Source organism: Erythranthe guttata, chromosome 14 (genome assembly GCF_056151865.1).
Source record: "Erythranthe guttata isolate IM_541 chromosome 14, IM_541, whole genome shotgun sequence".
Taxonomy (NCBI): domain Eukaryota; kingdom Viridiplantae; phylum Streptophyta; class Magnoliopsida; order Lamiales; family Phrymaceae; genus Erythranthe; species Erythranthe guttata.
The window spans coordinates 12,566,429-12,588,173 of NC_142546.1; the positions used below are offsets into that span (position 1 = coordinate 12,566,429).

The window sequence follows — 21,745 nt, forward strand, 5'->3', positions numbered from 1 at the left end:
GTGGTGATTCGAACCTATTTTTCTAATATTATGCAAGTTTAAATTCTTCGATTATTTCTCCTATTTGATTTTATTTAGCGCATGAAAGTAGCTAATTTATGTTGCTATACGTTATTGTTAGAATTGATTGACAGATTTGTTTTAATAATTTGAACCAGGATAGGAGAGCCTTCGAGTAGTTTTCACCGGATGAGTGTGTTAATTGCATGTGAGTGTGTTAATTGCATGTATTATCGTAGACATACAGATAATACCTTAGGTAGCCGTTTACGAGACTTGTTATTTTAATGCTTTATTCATACTAGGTTTGCATAGACATATAGTGAATCGTTTATGAATAATAGACTCATAATACACGCGACAGCGGGTTATGAGTAATTTCGTGTCTTGGGTTAATAATCGGGAATCGTAACTTGCATGATAGAGGTTTAATTGGGTGACGAATTATCGCATAGGGGGAAGATAAAATCCTAGATCCGTTTTATATTGATATTTTCTCGTGATAATTGTTTTCTTAATTAGCTTAATTGATTAATTGATTTAAATTGACAAACTTGCGTAGGCTGGATAAAAATCATAATTGTTAGAATTTGGTACTTAGGATTAGGTAATTTGCGTATTCCCTGTGGGATCGACATCCGACTCTCACGAGTCCACTTTACTACTTGTTTGCGATACGTGCACTTTCATGTTGGTATTTAGCACCCAACAAGTTTTTGGCGCCGTTGCCGGGGAATACGGCTAAATTATTTATTTATCCTAATATTAAATTTGAGCAATTTTTCTTACTTCAGCCATTTTATTCATTTATTTTTAATTATTTTATTTTTATTATTTTGTTTAGGTACCTTTTATGCGAAGAGGACACGACACGAGCTTGCTACCTCTCGACCCCGAAATTGAGCGAACGTTTAGGCAAGCCAGGAGAAATCAACGGTTAGCTCAAAACGCTCCCGCAACAATGGAAGAAGAGATTAACCGTGGGGAAGGTGACCAAAGGCGCCCACCGAATGCGGCGAGAGAAATCATCAACGAGCAAGAGCAACGCCAGCTAATTAATCCACCACCTCGTCAACGAGCATTGCATGAGTACACCGTTCCGACACTCAATGGGTTTCAATCAAGCATCCAACAGCCCCCCATTGAAGCCATGAAAATACGTACTACGGTTCGAGGACATGAATGCGCATCAAGAAACGTGCACAAAAACACTCGCTAGAAGAGATACGCACACAAGTAAATACAAAAGCATGCACAAGCACAAGTAAGTACTCACGCAAAAGTGCATTCGCAAAAAGGATCATCAAAACACAAACTACAATCCTAGGACATTAATACAAATCAACGAACATGCACAAACACACTCACTCAAATGGACATGCACAAACGTACATGTAAAAAAACATGCGCAAAAGTGCATTCGCAACAATGTTCTTAAAAACACGAACTAATATACTAGGACTTTAATATGCATCAACAAGCAACAACAACAACACTAGATAAAAAAGATATTGTGGAGTGTAGAAATAAAACTCTACGTTTACGTTTACGTGAATTTTTTTTCGGATTAATTTATATTTCTATATTAATTTGTGGATTTGGTAACTTGTAGGTACAAATCCAAAATTAGGTGTCCAGGAAGCAAAAATGATCAAAGAGTAAGAAAAGAGTTGCAATTAAGAAAATAAAATCAAATTAGAAGAGAGAATCCCCGAACATCTTTGGTAGTGTCCACGAAGTCGAGCATAACTTTCTCATCCGAACTCCAAATCAACCGGTTGTGGCGGATTTAGAAAGCTATTTCAGCTGGCTACAATTTATGTTTAACGACAAAATTCCAATCGCACTCAAACATGGTCAAAATTGGATTCCAAAAGCAATCATGAAAATCGTACTATAATTCGAGGACATGAATGCGCATCAAGAAACGTGCACAAAAACACTCGCTAGAAGAGATACGCATATAAGTAAAAGTACAAAAAGCATGCACAAAAGTACTCACACAAAAGTGAATTCGCAAAAAGGATCATGAAGACACAAACAACAATCCTAGGACAAATGGACACTCGCTAAAATGGACATGCACAAACGTACATGTAAAAAAACATGCGCAAAAGTGCATTCGCCACAACGTTCTTAAAAACACGAACTACAATACTACGACTTTAATACGCATCAACAAACAACAACAAAAACACTAGATAAAAAAGATACGGTGGAGTGAAGAAATAAAACTCTACGTTTACGTGGATTTTTTTTCGGATTAATTTATATTTCTATATTAATTGGTGGATTTGGTATCTTATAGGTACAAATCGAAAATTAGGTGTCCATGAAGCAAAAATGATCAAAGAGTAATAAAAGTGTTGCAATTAGGAAAATAAAATAAAATTAGAAGAGAGAATCCCCGAACATCTTTGGTAGTGTACACAAAGTCGAGCATAACTTTCTCATTCGGACTCCAAATGAACTGGTTCCGGCGGCATTGGAAAGCTATTTCAGTTGGCTACCATTCCTGTCTAATGGCAAAATTCCAAATTCCGACTCGAACATGGTCAAAATTGGATTCCAAAAGCGATCATGAAAATACGTACAGTAGTTCGAGGACATGAATGCGCATAAAGAAACGTGCACAAAAACACTCGCTAGAAGAGATACGCACAAAAGAAAAAGTACAAAAGCATGCACAAAAGTACTCACGCAAAAGTGGATTCACAAAAGGGATCATGAAAACACAAACTACAATACTAGGACATTAACATAAATCAACAAACATGCATAAGCTTACTCGCTCAAATGGACATGCAAAAACGTACATGTAAAAAAACAATACTAGGACTTTAATACGCACTACAATACTAGGACTTTAATACGCATCAACAAACAAGATTAAAAACACTAGATAAAAAGATACAGTGGAGTGTAGAAATTACACTCTACGTTTACGTTTATGTGTGTAACACCCCGCGTTTCCGATACCTGATTTCCGTATTTTCCCTCTCGTCTCCTTTGCATGAATATGTGTTGTATGTGCGAATTTTATTAGTTGCTTTTCAATTTTCTTTATTTGCTATTTATGTGAAATTATGTGAACTAATGTGCATTATATGTCTACATAAATATTTTTGATTTTATTCTCTATTTGCGCAACTAAAATGTATTTTTTGCGTTTAATATAATTGAACATGTGAAATTATGTGATTTACGTGGATTTAGTTTTAGTAACATAAGAATTTATTTTCTCACACTAGAAAGTGTATATGCTTAATTGATAGTAATTTCCTCTTTTTAAATTGGCTAGGATTGTATGTGTTGCATGCATACACTTATTCCATATGCATTTCCACTTGGCTTTTCATTTAGCCTTATTTTTAAGATAACTTAAATGAAATTGCCTAGAAGTCCCTCTAGATTATTTCAAGTTACTCCTAATTGCAAAAAGACCCCTCTTCATACTTACTCATTAAGAATACAAGCCTCTTCAATTCTATAAATACCACCCTCTCCTCTTCATTTTCTCACACCAAAAATCAGCTAAGCCCACTTCTCCTTCCCCCTCTCCATCGATCAAAATAGCCCAAAGTAGAAGAAGAAATCTCTTCTTCTAATTCAAGCCTTCTCCATTATATCTCTTCCTTCTTCTTCTTCTTCTTCTTCTCGTTTTTCTTTCATAAATTCCTAGCTAGGATAGTTGTTCATCTCCAAAAGGAGATTCTTCAACCAAGAAGGGTAAGCAAATCCTTGTTCTTTGTTTCTTTCCTAAACTTTTCGAAATCCCCTATAGTTCCTATTTCTAATTTTCGAAATTCTTGAAGGATTCTCTAGTGGGTTTCAAATATATACAAAGCCTTTCAAATTCTCAAAGACCCTAAGGTAAGAATCATGGAATTCTTGCTACATCAAGCTAACATCAATAGAATTTCCTTCTCTTCTCTTTTTGAAAAACTCCCCTTCTTGAGTGTTTGAAGAAATCGAAAGTTTTATGAAAGAAAGTGCTCATAGTATGTTATATTATATATTTAGCCTCATGCATGTTAAGATCCATGCTTGAATCCTTGACCTTTGATGAGAAAAATGATGATGATGTTTTGATATGTTTAATTTCATGTTTAAAGCTTTGCATGTGAGAATCTAGCTCTTGATTCTTGATTCTTGAAAGAAAATAGAAGATTGGTGAGAAAACCGAAAACTTGATGATTATATGCTATGAAATTAATTATCTTGATGTTTATAATGATTGCATGTTAAGATTTACTAATTATGATAATATGTTTAAGATTTTGATTTGAGGCACATAAGTTGATTGGGTCTAGAATCTTGAAATACATTGTTATATGTAAAATTTTCAGATTCATAGGTACGGATTTTAACCCATGTTTCACCCACGAGTTTATTTATGAAAACTACGAAATTTTATTTGAGGATATATCTCTCTGTTATGGTCATATTGATATGTGGCTTGTAATTTTTTGAGTAGAAATAAATAAGTTATGAATTATTTACCGAAACTGTACAAAACTAGAGTTAGTTTAGAATTAGTAATGAAATCTAACGTTTCCCTCTTTCAAATTTAGTGAATCTACTTGGAACATAACCCCAACTTATAGAACTCAGCTGAGATAATATTTGACAGTGATTGATACAGTAGATGATTTATAACAAATATTTGAAGTCCCCTCCCCTGTTCTGAGTTTTAAACTGCACTACTGTACCATTTTACTTATTTATCCTAATTTACTAAATATTTTCTAAAACTGTTTTTCTGGGGTATATAAGACTCCTAATAGTATATGCAGTTAAAATTTCAAAAGGTTTGGATGAATATGTAAAGCGCAATAAATTTTTAAAGTGACTCCCTCTGTTCAAATTTCAAAACTGTACCACCTTAGAAATTTATTTATATCTCTTACTCGGATAATGATTTTTCTAAACTGTTTCTCCGTGGTTTTAAAGACATATAAAGGAGTATTTATTAAAACTTTCAAAGGCTTTTGATTTGTGGTGCAAGAGAAATGATTTTTTCAAAGTTAGGATACCAAAGCTGTTTGATTTTCTTAAGATGACTATTTTTATCAAAGTATAATTTGTGATCATGGTTCTAATATACGAGGTAGGAAAGATAAGTTAGTGATGAAGGTGAAACCTCTAAGTTATGGTCTAATGATCTAAGTTTAGGTATTATGTTGCATGTTATAAGAGAGAATTAGAGTCTACTAGCCTAAAATGGTGTTATGAATCAAGTGCAAGATTTAGAAAACTGATTAATTGATTTATAATGATAAATAAGGATACTTGATTGTTTTCGTATATTATTTGTGATGTTATGTGACCCTTTTGAAATAAAGGTTTATGTATTAAGTGATTAGACTAAAGTAATGCCGTATGTGATAATTTTCATAATTCATGATATGAGTGATATTGATATGCTATGAATGACATGCTTATATGATTATGTGATTACAATATGGTTAAAGTTGAAGAATGCCCTTCTTGGTGCTACTATGTGATAATAAATATTTATGTGTGTTTATGTAATGAAATGTGAAGTAAAGGTGCTATGTTCTATATGATTATGTGTTCAATGATTTGATTGAAGATGTGAAGTATACTTGTTGTGATACTGGTTACTTTTATGTTTGTTTATTTGATTAAACATAGATAGATCATGTAAGCTTCATGTCATTCATCATGATTTTTCAAAGTTAAAAATGTTTGGAAATTGGTTGTGGATCTAGGTGAATAAGTATGGGATACGGGGGGCTGGTATTCCGTTAGTGGTTGATAGTTGGGGTCCACATAGGGGCCTGTCCACATAGGGACTGATTCACATAGGAATCGGGATTATAAACCACTAACTCGGCTATAGTAAAGTTATAGCCGTGACTATATTCCGGTTAATGGTTGATAGTTGGGGTCCACATAGGGGCCTGTCCACATAGGGACTGATTCACATAGGAATCGGGATTATAAACCACTAACTCGGCTATAGTAAAGTTATAGTCGTGACTATAGTAAAGTTATAGATCACAAGCTCCAAAATACACGGCTTATTGCCGAACTCCACGATTGTTTTTCCAAACGGGCCCAATGTTTTCTCATGAAAAGTTTTAAAAGTCTAAAGTCTCATTTTCATGCATATTGCATATTATAGTATAGAAAAGAAGGGTGTTAAGTACCCGACTTTTGCATATTAAAGTAAAGAGAAAGAAGGGTGTTAAGTACCCGACTTTTGAAAGAAATGAAAGAATGTAAAGTATCCTTGAATGATTTTAAGGAAAGGTAAAGGTAAGGTATAGTAAGTGCAAGTTTCGAATGATCGTAAATTTATTATGTGTTCGTGTATGCCTATATATATATGTGTGTATATATATAAATTATGTGTAAAGTCTTTTTCAAAACCTTGTTATTACTTCCGGATTCTTACTGAGTCTTTTTAAAAGGCTCATATAGATGTTATCTTGGTGTAGGTAGCTCATGATCCGAATCCGAGGAGCAAAGTTGAACCAAGTCCGGGGAAAGCCGAGGAACCGAGCCGTATGGAATTTATGTGGATTTAATTAACTTCTGTTTTGGTACTTAAATCTTTTTAGTGGATTGTAATCCGTAGTACTTGAATATGTTATCGGGAAACCAGTTTAACCCTTATGTATAATGTAATGTTTTCCGACTATTCTTGTTATTTTCTAATGTTGATTTCTTAAGAGCTCCACCACAACCCGATCCATTATTTAAAGTAAGAAAACGTTTAAAGAAAAATGTGGCACCGAATAAAGAGAGAATGTTTTTGACTAAATATATGAAGTGTTCGACTTCAAAGGTTTTTCAAGAAAAGTTTTTATCGAACAAAAATTGAAGCGAAACACTTCAAGTATTTTCAAAACTAGAGAAAACTTTACCACCTTTCTCTAGAACTTTGTTTCGAAAAACAAAACCGTATTTTTCAAAAGGTCTTCCGCTGCAACTTAAATAGAAAAACCTTTATACCATTTTCCGGTATAGAGTATAAAGTAAACGGGGTGCTACATGAGGTGGTATCAGAGCACCGGTTTTGGGAAAATCCATACGAATCGATCAATCTCGGAATCTCCGGAACAAGGATCGATGATGCAAATCGGAGCGGTATGTAAGTGTTTAATTATGTGTGTTATATGTTTTATGTGATAATGTAGAATATTATTATTTTGTTTAGTATCACTATGTCGGAACGAAGGACTCGAAACACCAACCGCGATCACTACCCTACCGAAAACCCTCGTGACCAAATACCCACCATTCGAGACCTTACCGCTCTTATCCGAGAGCAAAACGACCAAATTAACCGTCTTGTCAACCTCCAAACCCGTGGTCGACAACCTACCCCTCCCCCACCTCCTCCTCAAAATACGGCACCACTAGCTATGTACGAACGGTTCTTGCGAATGAATCCGACAAAATTTCACGTTGGTTCAGACCCAACAATCGCCGAGGAATGGATCAAGTCACTCGAAGTGATTTTTGATTACATGGAAATGACGGATCGTAATCGAGTACATTGTGCCTTGTTTTTGCTTAAGAATGAAGCTCGTCATTGGTGGGAAGGTGCCAAAGCAGGAATCGAGTTAGAAAATATAGATTGGGCGACGTTCAAAATCCGATTCTTCGAGAAGTATTTTACCAAGGATGTCCGCGCCTTGAAAATTAGAGAGTTTCTAGACTTGAAACAAGGAAATCAGTCCGTTGCCGATTATGTTCGTAAATTCGAACGAGGATGCATCTATGCCTCATTCATAGCCAAAGATGCCGAAGAAAAGAAGAACCACTTTTTGCAAGGCCTCAATCCCGTGATTAGAAGAGATGTTCGTATGGCCTCTGCTTCTACTTACCGTGAAATGGTAGACAAGGCCCTCGTAGCAGCTCTAGATGAACAAGATATCCAACAATTCCGAAAGACAGAATCCTCCATTCACCGCCCGTGGAAAAAGCCGAACACCGGACCCAACGATGGACCCAACCAATCTAACGACAAAGAGAAGCAACCGATTTTGAAGAATCTCCCGGCTAAACCAATGAAACCAATATGCCAGAAGTGCGGGAAACCTCACTTTGGAGTTTGCGTCCAAGGAACTAATAACTGTTTCCGGTGTGGAAAACCAGGGCATATGGCCAAGGATTGCACTCAACCTCCGAACCGAGTACCTGGTAGAGTGTTCACAATGACCAAGAAGAACACTGAGAACCTTCCATGGTAGAAGGTACTCTACTCACCTGCAGTAATCATGTTTATGCTCCAGTGAAAAAGTGTTGACCGAACAGTTCACCTCAATGTCACGATGTTTTCTACGTTTCGATGCAACCGTAGTACGTTCCCAACCCCAACCACATCCTTGAAACCAAACCAATTAGCCTACCCCTAGCCTTTCTTCTACCAAAACAACCCATCCAAATTCTCGATCAAAAGGCCAAACAGTAGATTGGAAACCCCAAAAGGAAATCACGAGTCGATTCCCGAATTTATTTGGGGCATGTCACAATTTTGAGGACAAAATTCTTTTAAGGGGGGGAGATTGTAACACCCCGCGTTTCCGATACCCGATTTCCGTATTTTCCCTCTCGTCTCCTTTGCATGAATATGTGTTGTATGTGCGAATTTTATTAGTTGCTTTTCAATTTGCTTTATTTGCTATTTATGTGAAATTATGTGAACTAATGTGCATTATATGTCTACATAAATATTTTTGATTTTATTCTCTATTTGCGCAACTAAAATGTATTTTATGCGTTTAATATAATTGAACATGTGAAATTATGTGATTTACGTGGATTTAGTTTTAGTAACATAAGAATTTATTTTCTCACACTAGAAAGTGTATATGCTTAATTGATAGTAATTTCCTCTTTTTAAATTGGCTAGGATTGTATGTGTTGCATGCATACACTTATTCCATATGCATTTCCACTTGGCTTTTCATTTAGCATTATTTTTAAGATAACTTAAATGAAATTGCCTAGAAGTCCCTCTAGATTATTTCAAGTTACTCCTAATTGCAAAAAGACCCCTCTTCATACTTACTCATTAAGAATACAAGCCTCTTCAATTCTATAAATACCACCCTCTCCTCTTCATTTTCTCACACCAAAAATCAGCTAAGCCCACTTCTCCTTCCCCCTCTCCATCGATCAAAATAGCCCAAAGTAGAAGAAGAAATCTCTTCTTCTAATTCAAGCCTTCTCCATTATATCTCTTCCTTCTTCTTCTTCTTCTTCTTCTCGTTTTTCTTTCATAAATTCCTAGCTAGGATAGTTGTTCATCTCCAAAAGGAGATTCTTCAACCAAGAAGGGTAAGCAAATCCTTGTTCTTTGTTTCTTTCCTAAACTTTTCGAAATCCCCTATAGTTCCTATTTCTAATTTTCGAAATTCTTGAAGGATTCTCTAGTGGGTTTCAAATATATACAAAGCCTTTCAAATTCTCAAAGACCCTAAGGTAAGAATCATGGAATTCTTGCTACATCAAGCTAACATCAATAGTATTTCCTTCTCTTCTCTTTTTGAAAAACTCCCCTTCTTGAGTGTTTGAAGAAATCGAAAGTTTTATGAAAGAAAGTGCTCATAGTATGTTATATAATATATTTAGCCTCATGCATGTTAAGATCCATGCTTGAATCCTTGACCTTTGATGAGAAAAATGATGATGATGTTTTGATATGTTTAATTTCATGTTTAAAGCTTTGCATGTGAGAATCTAGCTCTTGATTCTTGATTCTTGAAAGAAAATAGAAGATTGGTGAGAAAACCGAAAACTTGATGATTATATGCTATGAAATTAATTATCTTGATGTTTATAATGATTGCATGTTCAGATTTACTAATTATGATTATATGTTTAAGATTTTGATTTGAGGCACATAAGTTGATTGGGTCTAGAATCTTGAAATACATTGTTATATGTAAAATTTTCAGATTCATAGGTACGGATTTTAACCCATGTTTCACCCACGAGTTTATTTATGAAAACTACGAAATTTTATTTGAGGATAGATCTCTCTGTTATGGTCATATTGATATGTGGCTTGTAATTTTTGGAGTAGAAATAAATAAGTTATGAATTATTTACCAAAACTGTACAAAACTAGAGTTAGTTTAGAATTAGTAATGAAATCTAACGTTTCCCTCTTTCAAATTTAGTGAATCTACTTGGAACATAACCCCAACTTATAGAACTCATCTGAGATAATATTTGACAGTGATTGATACAGTAGATAATTTATAACAAATATTTGAAGTCCCCTCCCCTGTTCTGAGTTTTAAACTGCACTACTGTACCATTTTACTTATTTATCCTAATTTACTAAATATTTTCTAAAATTGTTTTTCTGAGGTATATAAGACTCCTAATAGTATATGCAGTTAAAATTTCAAAAGGTTTGGATGAATATGTAAAGCGCAATAAATTTTTAAAGTGACTCCCTCTGTTCAAATTTCAAAACTTTACCACCTTAGAAATTTATTTATATCTCTTACTCGGATAATGATTTTTCTAAACTGTTTCTCGGTGGTTTTAAAGACATATAAAGGAGTATTTAGTAAAACTTTCAAAGGCTTTTGATTTGTGGTGCAAGAGAAATGATTTTTTCAAAGTTAGGATACCAAAGCTGTTTGATTTTCTTAAGATGACTATTTTTATCAAAGTATGATTTGTGATCATGGTTCTAATATACGAGGTAGGAAAGATAAGTTAGTGATGAAGGTGAAACCTCTAAGTTATGGTCTAATGATCTAAGTTTAGGTATTATGTTGCATGTTATAAGAGAGAATTAGAGTCTACTAGCCTAGAATGGTGTTATGAATCAAGTGCAAGATTTAGAAAACTGATTAATTGATTTATAATGAGAAATAAGAATACTTGATTGTTTTCGTATATTATTTGTGATGTTATTTGACCCTTTTGAAATAAAGGTTTATGTATTAAGTGATTAGACTAAAGTAATGCCGTATGTGATAATTTTCATAATTCATGATATGAGTGATATTGATATGCTATGAATGACATGGTTATATGATTATGTGATTACAATATGGTTAAAGTTGAAGAATGCCCTTCTTGGTGCTACTATGTGATAATAAATATTTATGTGTGTTTATGTAATGAAATGTGAAGTAAAGGTGCTATGTTCTATATGATTATGTGTTCAATGATTTGATTGAAGATGTGAAGTATACTTGTTGTGATACTGGTTACTTTTATGTTTGTTTATTTGATTAAACATAGATAGATCATGTAAGCTTCATGTCATTCATCACGATTTTTCAAAGTTAAAAATGTTTGGAAATTGGTTGTGGATCTAGGTGAATAAGTATGGGATACGGGGGGCTGGTATTCCGTTAGTGGTTGATAGTTGGGGTCCACATAGGGGCCTGTCCACATAGGGACTGATTCACATAGGAATCGGGATTATAAACCACTAACTCGGCTATAGTAAAGTTATAGCCGTGACTATATTCCGGTTAATGGTTGATAGTTGGGGTCCACATAGGGGCCTGTCCACATAGGCACTGATTCACATAGGAATCGGGATTATAAACCACTAACTCGGCTATAGTAAAGTTATAGTCGTGACTATAGTAAAGTTATAGATCACAAGCTCCAAAATACACGGCTTATTGCCGAACTCCACGATTGTTTTTCCAAACGGGCCCAATGTTTTCTCATGAAAAGTTTTAAAAGTCTAAAGTCTCATTTTCATGCATATTGCATATTATAGTATAGAAAAGAAGGGTGTTAAGTACCCGACTTTTGCATATTAAAGTAAAGAGAAAGAAGGGTGTTAAGTACCCGACTTTTGAAAGAAATGAAAGAATGTAAAGTATCCTTGAATGATTTTAAGGAAAGGTAAACGTAAGGTATAGTAAGTGCAAGTTTCGAATGATCGTAAATTTATTATGTGTTCGTGTATGCCTATATATATATGTGTGTATATATATAAATTATGTGTAAAGTCTTTTTCAAAACCTTGTTATTACTTCCGGATTCTTACTGAGTCTTTTTAAAAGGCTCATATAGATGTTATCTTGGTGTAGGTAGCTCATGATCCGAATCCGAGGAGCAAAGTTGAACCAAGTCCGGGGAAAGCCGAGGAACCGAGCCGTATGGAATTTATGTGGATTTAATTAACTTCTGTTTTGGTACTTAAATCTTTTTAGTGGATTGTAATCCGTAGTACTTGAATATGTTATCGGGAAACCAGTTTAACCCTTATGTATAATGTAATGTTTTCCGACTATTCTTGTTATTTTCTAATGTTGATTTCTTAAGAGCTCCACCACAACCCGATCCATTATTTAAAGTAAGAAAACGTTTAAAGAACAATGTGGCACCGAATAAAGAGAGAATGTTTTTGACTAAATATATGAAGTGTTCGACTTCAAAGGTTTTTCAAGAAAAGTTTTTATCGAACAAAAATTGAAGCGAAACACTTCAAGTATTTTCAAAACTAGAGAAAACATTACCACCTTTCTCTAGAACTTTGTTTCGAAAAACAAAACCGTATTTTTCAAAAGGTCTTCCGCTGCAACTTAAATAGAAAAACCTTTATACCATTTTCCGGTATAGAGTATAAAGTAAACGGGGTGCTACAATGTGGATTTTTTTTCGGATTAATTTATATTTCTATATTAATTGGTGGATTTGGTATCTTATAGGTATAAATCGAAAGTTACGTGTCCAGGAAGCAAAAATGATCAAAGATTAAGAAAAGTGTTGCAATTAGGAAAATAAAAAAAAATTAGAAGAGAGAATCCCCGAACATCTTTACTAGTGTCCACAAAAATGAGCATAACTTTCTCAACCAGACTCCAAATCAACAGATTACGGCGGCATTACAAACCTATTTCAGCTGGATACCATTTTTGTCTACCGGCGAAATTCCAAATTCGGACTCGAACATAGTCAAAATTGGATTCCAAAAGCGATCAGGAAAATACGTACTACAGTTCGAGGACATGAATGCGCATCCAGAAACGTGCACAAAAACACTCGCGAATATGGTCAAAATCGGATTCCAAAAGTGATCATGAAAATATGTACTATAGTTTGAGGACATGAATGCGCCTCAACAAATGTGCACACAAACATTTGCTAGAAGAGAATCGCACATAAGTAAAAGTACAATAGCATGCACAAAAGTAATCACGCAAAAGTGGATTCGCAAAAATGATCATGAAAACACAAACTACAATCCTAAGACGATAATACAAACCAACAAACATGCATAAGCATACTTGCTCAAATGGACATGCACAAACGTACATGTAAAAAAACATGCGCAAAAGTGCATTCGCAACAACAAGAAACAACAACAACACTAGATAAAAAAGATACAGTGGAGTGTAGAAATAAAACTCTACATTTACGTTTACGTGGATTTTTTTTCGGATTAATTTATATTTCTATATTAATTGGTGGATTTGGTATCTTATAAGTCCAAATCGAAAATTAGGTGTCCAGGAAGCAAAAATGATCAAAGAGTAAGAAAAGAGTTGCAATTAATAAACTAAAATCAAATTAGAAGAGAGTCCCCGAATATCTTTGGTAGTGTCCACGAAGTCGAGCATAACTTTCTCATCCGGACTCCAAATGAAGTGCTTCTGGCGTCATTACAAAGCTATTTCAGCTGGCTACAATTCCTGTCTGACGGCAAAATTCCGAATTCGGACACGAACATGGTCAAAATTGGATTCCAAAAGCGATCATGAAAATACGTACTACATTTCGAGGACATGAATGAGCATCAAGAAATGTGCACAAAAACACTCGCTAGAAGAGATACGCACATAAGTAAAAGTACAAAAGCATGCACAAAAGTACAAACGCAAAAGCGGATTCGCAAAAAGGATCATGAAAACACAAACTACAATCCTAGGACAATAATACAAATCAACAAACATGCACAAAGACACTCGCTCAAATGGACATGCACAAACATACATGTAAAAAAACATGCGCAAAAGTGCATGCGCAACAACGGTCTAAAACACGAACTAAAATACTAGGACTTTAATACGCATCAACAAAAAACAGCAAAAACACTAGATAAAACTGTGCGTTTACATTTACGTGGATTTTTTTTCGGATTAATTTATATTTTTATATTAATTGGTGGCTTTTGTATCTTATAGGCACAAATCGAAAATTAGGTGTCTAGGAAGCAAAAATGATCAAATAGTAAGAAAAGAGTTGCAATTAGGAAACTAAAATCAAATTAGAAGAGAGAATCCCCGAACATCTTTACTAGTGTCCACAAAGTCGAGTATAACTTTCTCATCCGGACTCCATATAAACTGATTCCGGCGGCATTACAAACCTATTTCAGCTGGCTACCATTTTTGTCTAACGGCAAAATTCCAAATTCGGACTCGAACATGGTCAAAATTGGATTCCAAAAGCAATCAGGAAAATACGTACTACAGTTCGAGGACATGAATGCGCATCCAGAAACATGCACAAAAACACTCGCGAGAAGAGAGACGCACATATGTAAAAGTACAAAAGCATGCACAAAAGTACTCACGCAAAAGCGCATTCGCAAAAAGAATCATGAAAACACAAACTACAATCCTAGGACATTAATACAAATCAACAAACATGCATAAGCACACTTGCTCAAATGGACATGCACAAACGTACATGTAAAAAAACATGCGCAAAAGTGCATTCGCAACAACGTTCTTAAAGACACGAACTACAATACTAGGACTTTAATACGCATCAACAAATAACAGCAAAATCACTAGATAAAAAAGATACAGAAGAGTGTAGAAATAAAACTCTACGTTTACGTGGATTTTTTTTCGGATTAATTTATATTTCTATATTAATTGGTGGATTTGGTATCTTATAAGTGCAAATCGAAAATTAGGTGTCCAGGAAGCAAAAATTATCAAAGAGTAAGAAAAGAGTTGCAATTAAGAAACTAAAATCAAATTAGAAGAGAGTCCCCGAATATCTTTGGTAGTGTCCACGAAGTCGAGCATAACTTTCTCATCCGGACTCCAAATCAAGTGCTTCTGGCGTCATTACAAAGCTATTTCAGCTGGCTACAATTCCTGTCTGACGGCAAAATTCCGAATTCGGACACGAACATGGTCAAAATTGGATTCCAAAAGCGATCATGAAAATACGTACTACATTTCGAGGACATGAATGAGCATCAAGAAACGTGCACAAAAACACTCGCTAGAAGAGATACGCACATAAGTAAAAGTACAAAAGCATGCACAAAAGTACAAACGCAAAAGCGGATTCGCAAAAAGGATCATGAAAACACAAACTACAATCCTAGGACAATAATACAAATCAACAAACATGCACAAAGACACTCGCTCAAATGGACATGCACAAACATACATGTAAAAAAACATGCGCAAAAGTGCATGCGCAACAACGGTCTAAAACACGAACTAAAATACTAGGACTTTAATACGCATCAACAAAAAACAGCAAAAACACTAGATAAAACTGTGCGTTTACATTTACGTGGATTTTTTTTCGGATTAATTTATATTTTTATATTAATTGGTGGCTTTTGTATCTTATAGGCACAAATCGAAAATTAGGTGTCTAGGAAGCAAAAATGATCAAATAGTAAGAAAAGAGTTGCAATTAGGAAACTAAAATCAAATTAGAAGAGAGAATCCCCGAACATCTTTACTAGTGTCCACAAAGTCGAGTATAACTTTCTCATCCGGACTCCAAATAAACTAATTCCGGCGGCATTACAAACCTATTTCAGCTGGCTACCATTTTTGTCTAACGGCAAAATTCCAAATTCGGACTCGAACATGGTCAAAATTGGATTCCAAAAGCAATCAAGAAAATACGTACTACAGTTCGAGGACATGAATGCGCATCCAGAAACATGCACAAAAACACTCGCGAGAAGAGAGACGCACATACGTAAAAGTACAAAAGCATGCACAAAAGTACTCACGCAAAAGCGCATTCGCAAAAAGAATCATGAAAACACAAACTACAATCCTAGGACATTAATACAAATCAACAAACATGCATAAGCACACTTTCTCAAATGGACATGCACAAACGTACATGTAAAAAAACATGCGCAAAAGTGCATTCGCAACAACGTTCTTAAAGACACGAACTACAATACTAGGACTTTAATACGCATCAACAAATAACAGCAAAATCACTAGATAAAAAAGATACAGAAGAGTGTAGAAATAAAACTCTACCTTTACGTTTAAGTGGATTTTTTTTCGGATTAATTTATATTTCTATATTAATTGGTGGATTTGGTATCTTATAGGTACAAATCGAAAATTAGGTGTCCAGGAAGCAAAAATGATCAAAGAGTAAGAAATTAGTTGCAATTAGGAAACTAAAATAAAATTAGAAGAGAGAATCCCCGAACATCTTTGGTAGTGTCCACGAAGTCGAGCATAACTTTCTCATCCGGACTCCAAATCAACTGGTTCCAGCGGCATTGGAAAGCTATTTCAGCTGGCTACAATTCCTGTCTCGCGGCAAAATTCCAAATTCAGACTCGAACATGGTCAAAATTGGATTCCAAAAGCGATCATCAAAATACGTACTACAGTTCGAAGACATGAATGCGCATCAAGAAACGTGCACAAAAACACTCGCCGGAAGTGATACTCACATAAGTAAAAGTACAAAAGTACTCACGCAAAAGTGCATTCGCAAAAAGAATGCACTTTCTCATCCGAACTCCAAATCAACCTGTTCCGGCGGCATTGGAAAGCTATTTCAGCTGGCTACAATTCATGTCTATTGGCAAAATTCCAAATTCGGACTCGAATATGGTCAAAATTGGATTCCAAAAGTGATCATGAAAATACCTACTATAGTTCGAGGACATGAATTCGAATCAAGAAACGTGCACAAAAACACTCGCTAGAAGAGATACGCACATAAGTAAAAGTACAAAAGCATGCACAAAAGTACTCACGCAAAATTGGATTTGGAAATATGATCATGAAAACACAAACTACAATTCTAGGACAATAATACAAATCAACAAAAATGCACAAAGACACTCGCTCGAATGGACATGCACAAACGTACATGGAAAAAAACATGCGCAAAAGTGCATTAGCATCAACATTCTTAAAAACACAAACTACAATACTAGGAATTTAATACGCATCAACAAAAAACAGCAAAAACAATAGATAAAAAAGATACAGTGGAGTGTATAAGTAAAACTCTACGTTTATGTTTACGTGGATTTTTTTACGGATTAAGTTATAGTTCTATATTAATTGGTGGATTTGGTACCTTATAGGAACAAATCGAAAAGTAGGTTTCGAGGAAGCAAAAATGATCAAAGAGTAAGAAAATAGTTGCAAGTAGGAAAATAAAATAAAATTAGAAGAGAGAATCCCCGAATATCTTTGGTAGTGTCCACGAAGTCGAGCATAACGTTCTCATACGGACTGCAAATCGCTGGTTCCGGCGGCATTAGAAAGCTATTTCAGCTGGCTACAATTTTTGTCTAACGGCGAAATTCCACATTCGGACTCAACAATGGTCAAAATTGGATTCCAAAAGCGATCATGAAAATACGTACTACAGTTCGAGGACATGAATGCGCATCAAGTAACGTGCACAAAAACACTCGCTAGAAGAGATACGCGCATAAGTAAAAGTACAAAAGCATGCACAAAAGTACTCGCGCAAAAGTGGATTCGCAAAAGGGATTATTAAAACACAAACTACAATCCTAAGACTTTAATACAAATCAACAAACATGCACAAATACACTCGCTCAAATGGACATGCACAAACGTACATGTAAAAAAACATGCGCAAAAATTGCATTCGCCACAACGTTCTTAAAAACACGAACTACAATACTACGACTTTAATACGCATCAACAAACAACAACAAAAACACTAGATAGAAAAGATACAGTGGAGTGAAGAAATAAAACTCTACGTTTACGTGGATTTTTTTTCGGATTAATTGATATTTCTATATTAATTGGTGGATTTGGTATCTTATAGGTACAAATCGAAAATTAGGTGTCCATGAAGCAAAAATGATCAAAGAGTAAGAAAAGTGTTGCAATTAGGAAAATAAAATAAAATTAGAAGAGAGAATCCCCGAACATCTTTGGTAGTGTCCACAAAGTCGAGCATAACTTTATCATTCGGACTCCAAATCAACTGGTTCAGGCGGCATTGGAAAGTTATTTCAGCTGGCTACCATTATTGTCTAATGGCAAAATTCCAAATTCCGACTCGAATATGGTCAAAATTGGATTCCAAAAGCGATCATGAAAATACGTACTGTAGTTCGAGGACATGAATGGGCATCAAAAAACGTGCGCAAAAACACTCGCTATAAGAGATACGAACAAAAGAAAAACTACAAAAGCATGCACAAAAGTACTCATCCAAAAGTGGATTCAGAAAAAGGACCATGAAAACACAAACTACAATCCTATGACATTAATATAAATCAAAAAACATGCATAAGCATACTCTCTCAAATGGACATGCACAAACGTATATGTAAAAAAACATACGCAAAAGTGCATTCGCAACAACGTTCTTTAAAAGACGAACTACAATACTAGGACTTTAATACGCATCAACAAACAAGATTAAAAACACTAGATAAAAAAGATACAGTGGAGTGTAGAAATAAAACTCTACGTTTACGTTTTCGTGGATTTTTTTTCGATTAATTTATATTACTGTATTAATTGGTGGATTTGGTATCTTATAGGTACAGATCGAAAATTAGGTGCCCAGGAAGCAAAAATGGTCAAAGAGTAAGAAAAGATTTGCAATTAGGAAAAAAAAATCAAATTAGAATAGAGAATGCCCGGACATCTTTGGTAGTGTCCACGAAGCCGAGCATAAATTTCTCAGCCGGAACCCAAATCATCTGATTCCGGCGGCATTAAAAGCTATTTCAGCTGGCTACAATTTCTGTCTAACGGCAAAATTCCAAATTCGGACTCGAACATGGTCAAAATTGGATTTCAAAAGCGGTCATAAAAATACATACTACAGTTCCAGGACATGAATGCGCATCAAGAAACGTGCACAAAAACACTCGCTAGAAAAGATACTGACATAAGTAAAAGTACAAAAGCATGCACAAAAGTACTCACGCAAAAGTGGATTCGCAAAAAGGATCATGAAAACACAAACTACAACTAGGACATTAATACAAATCAACAAACATACATAAGCACACTCGCTCAAATGGACATGCACAAACGTAGATGTAAAAAAACATGCGCAAAAGTGCATTCGCAACAACGTTCTTAACGACACGAACTACAATACTAGGACTTTAATACGCATCAACAAACAACAGCAAAATCACTAGATAAAAGAGATACAGTGGAGTGTAGAAATTAAACTCTACGTTTACGTGGATTTTTTTTCGATTAATTTAAATTTCTATATTAATTGCTGGATTTAGTATCTTATAGGTAGAAACTGAAAATTAGGTGTCCTGGAAGAAAAAATGATCAAAGAGTAAGAAAAGAGTTGGAATTAGGAAAATAAAATCCCCGAACATCTTTGGTAGTGTCCACGAAGTCGAGCATAACTTTTTCATCCGGACTCCAAATCAACTGGTTCCGGCGGCATTGGAAAGCTATTTCAGCTGCCTACAATTCCTTTCTAGCGGCAAAATTCCAAATTCAGACTCGAATATGGTCAAAATTGGATTCAAAAAGCGATCATCAAAATACGTTCTACAGTTCGAAGACATGAATGCGCATCCAGAAACGTGCACAAAAACACTCGCCGGAAGTGATACTCACATAAGTAAAAGTACAAAAGTACTCACGCAAAAGTGCATTCGCAAAAAGAATGCACTTTCTCATCCGAACTCCAAATCAAACTGTTCTGGCGGCATTGGAAAGCTATTTCAGCTGGCTACAATTCATGTCTATTGGCGAAATTCCAAATTCGGACTCGAATATGGTCAAAATTGGATTCCAAAAGTGATCATGAAAATACCTACTATAGTTCGAGGACATTAATGCGAATCAAGAAACGTTCACAAAAACACTCGCTAGAAGAGATGATACGCACATAAGTAAAAGTACAAAAGCATGCACAAAAGTACTCACGCAAAAGTGGATTTGAAAAAATGATCATGAAAACACAAACTACAATTCTAGGACAATAATACAAATCAACAAAAATGCACAAAGTGTTAGAGTAGGTGACCAACAAGCCAACATGTGGCTGTGGTCTTTCGTATTTATTATTGTAATAAACGAACCTTTATTCGTATTAATGATAAAACACCTTGGCATTCTATATCTTTGTCCCTTTGTCGCAAGCATAGATGTAGTCCTTAAAGTTATTACAAGTACTAGTAATTGATCGTTAGGATCGTGAGATGTTTACTCAAGTATTATAACTGTTAAACGTGTTCCTAGTCGAAGGGTTACGCCACCAATGAGCATATCGGCCTTTCCCATTAAGACTAGCACTTAGTGTATGTGTACTGCATCTCATCAGTAAACGGTATTGTGATATCGGCATGCATAAGTGGGTGCTCGTAAGTTGACGAGTTCACTGAACTCCCTCACCCTAGAAATCTCTAAGTGGTTCCCAATAATCGGGTAGAGATATCTATGGTATAGTTGTACACCATTAGTCCTTATGACCTAGACATCACCGTGACTTCACTAGAGGACCAGCTGTATCGTGACCTGTCCCTGAGTTCCACCGAGGACCATCCCAAGGGCCAGTGTTCGTGCAGTCCGAAATCTAGTGAGAGGTCTGTGCATTGTAGTCAGGGATTCGATCGCTAGAATAGTCTTGGATGTCCTGTGTGTTCTGAAAGTTTGTAATCATTCTAAGTCTCTGGCCAGAGCTGACTAAGTGATGATTAGAGAATTCGATTCTCTAAGTCATGCACGTGACGATTACAACACTTGGAACGATCGCACCGTCATCGAACATATAAAGAGGTCTCGATGAACCAATGCCTCTAGTTCGATCGGGACATATGTATCGAAGGGACCGTACTGTACGTTAACTATATCTGAAGGTTCTTGCAGGCACTTCATTTGTATCTAGGGAATCATGATGCGTAGTTGCTAGACGCCAATCTTGATTCGTTGGGTGATTAAGGTGAAACGAGCTTCATCTTAATCGTAACTCTAAGGGACGAGTTTTGACCACAAAGGGTTGTGGGCCCACGGCTAGCTTACACCTGAACCATCGAGGGTCACAGTGCTCGTGCACATGAGATCTTTGAATAAACGGTCAGAGATAAAATAGTTTATCTTTGCATGATTGGAAGTCAATATGATTGGATCCAACATTCGTAATTTGGAATTATGAATGAGAATAAGAAAAGGAAAAGAATAGGCGAACGTGTTAATGAACTTTCTAAATCGGGAAGTTTCCAAATTTAGAAAGTGCACTGAACTAGGGTTTCCACTTTTGGAAAGTTGGAAAATGAGAGTTGGCACTCGTAATGACGAGGATATTATAATGATTCCGAAAATGTAATTGTTGCAATTTTCCGATCATTGAATTGAGAGAGACGAGCAAGTAAAGGAACTAACGAGCTTAAGCTGTTGGGCCCGGTCCAACTTAAGCCCGTTAGGGTTTTATGCAAGGGACTATAAATACTTGATTTATAGGCCTTGCACAAAAACACAAGACCTAACCCTAACCCTAGCCGTCCCCCTCTCTCTCTCGGCCTCTCTCTCCCGCGGCCACCACCGCCGCCAACGCCGCC

The 21,745-nt window shown here is 35.5% G+C and overlaps 1 protein-coding gene and 2 long non-coding RNA genes across 3 annotated transcripts; all 3 read left to right on the plus strand.

Annotated features, from left to right (window-relative positions):
* Positions 1–3,520: 3,520 nt before the first annotated feature.
* On the plus strand, positions 3,521–6,711 carry LOC148765211 (uncharacterized). Its single transcript, XR_016029748.1, has 3 exons — positions 3,521–3,729; positions 3,816–3,873; positions 6,468–6,711. It is a non-coding gene; the product is annotated as an uncharacterized LOC148765211 (long non-coding RNA).
* Positions 6,712–7,068: 357 nt separating this feature from the next.
* LOC105961710 (uncharacterized) lies at positions 7,069–8,344 on the plus strand. Its single transcript, XM_012985966.2, has one exon. It carries the CDS (start codon positions 7,197–7,199, stop codon positions 8,226–8,228), a length of 1,032 nt encoding a protein of 343 aa, XP_012841420.2. The 5' UTR covers positions 7,069–7,196; the 3' UTR covers positions 8,229–8,344.
* A 765-nt stretch (positions 8,345–9,109) lies between these two features.
* LOC148765212 (uncharacterized) lies at positions 9,110–12,300 on the plus strand. The gene is made up of 3 exons (XR_016029747.1): positions 9,110–9,318; positions 9,405–9,462; positions 12,057–12,300. It is a non-coding gene; the product is annotated as an uncharacterized LOC148765212 (long non-coding RNA).
* Positions 12,301–21,745: the final 9,445 nt, after the last annotated feature.

Coding starts and splice junctions, on each gene's coding strand:
- LOC105961710 (XM_012985966.2), top strand. CDS start 7,197: ATGTCGGAACGAAGGACTCGAAACACCAACCGCGATCACTACCCTACC.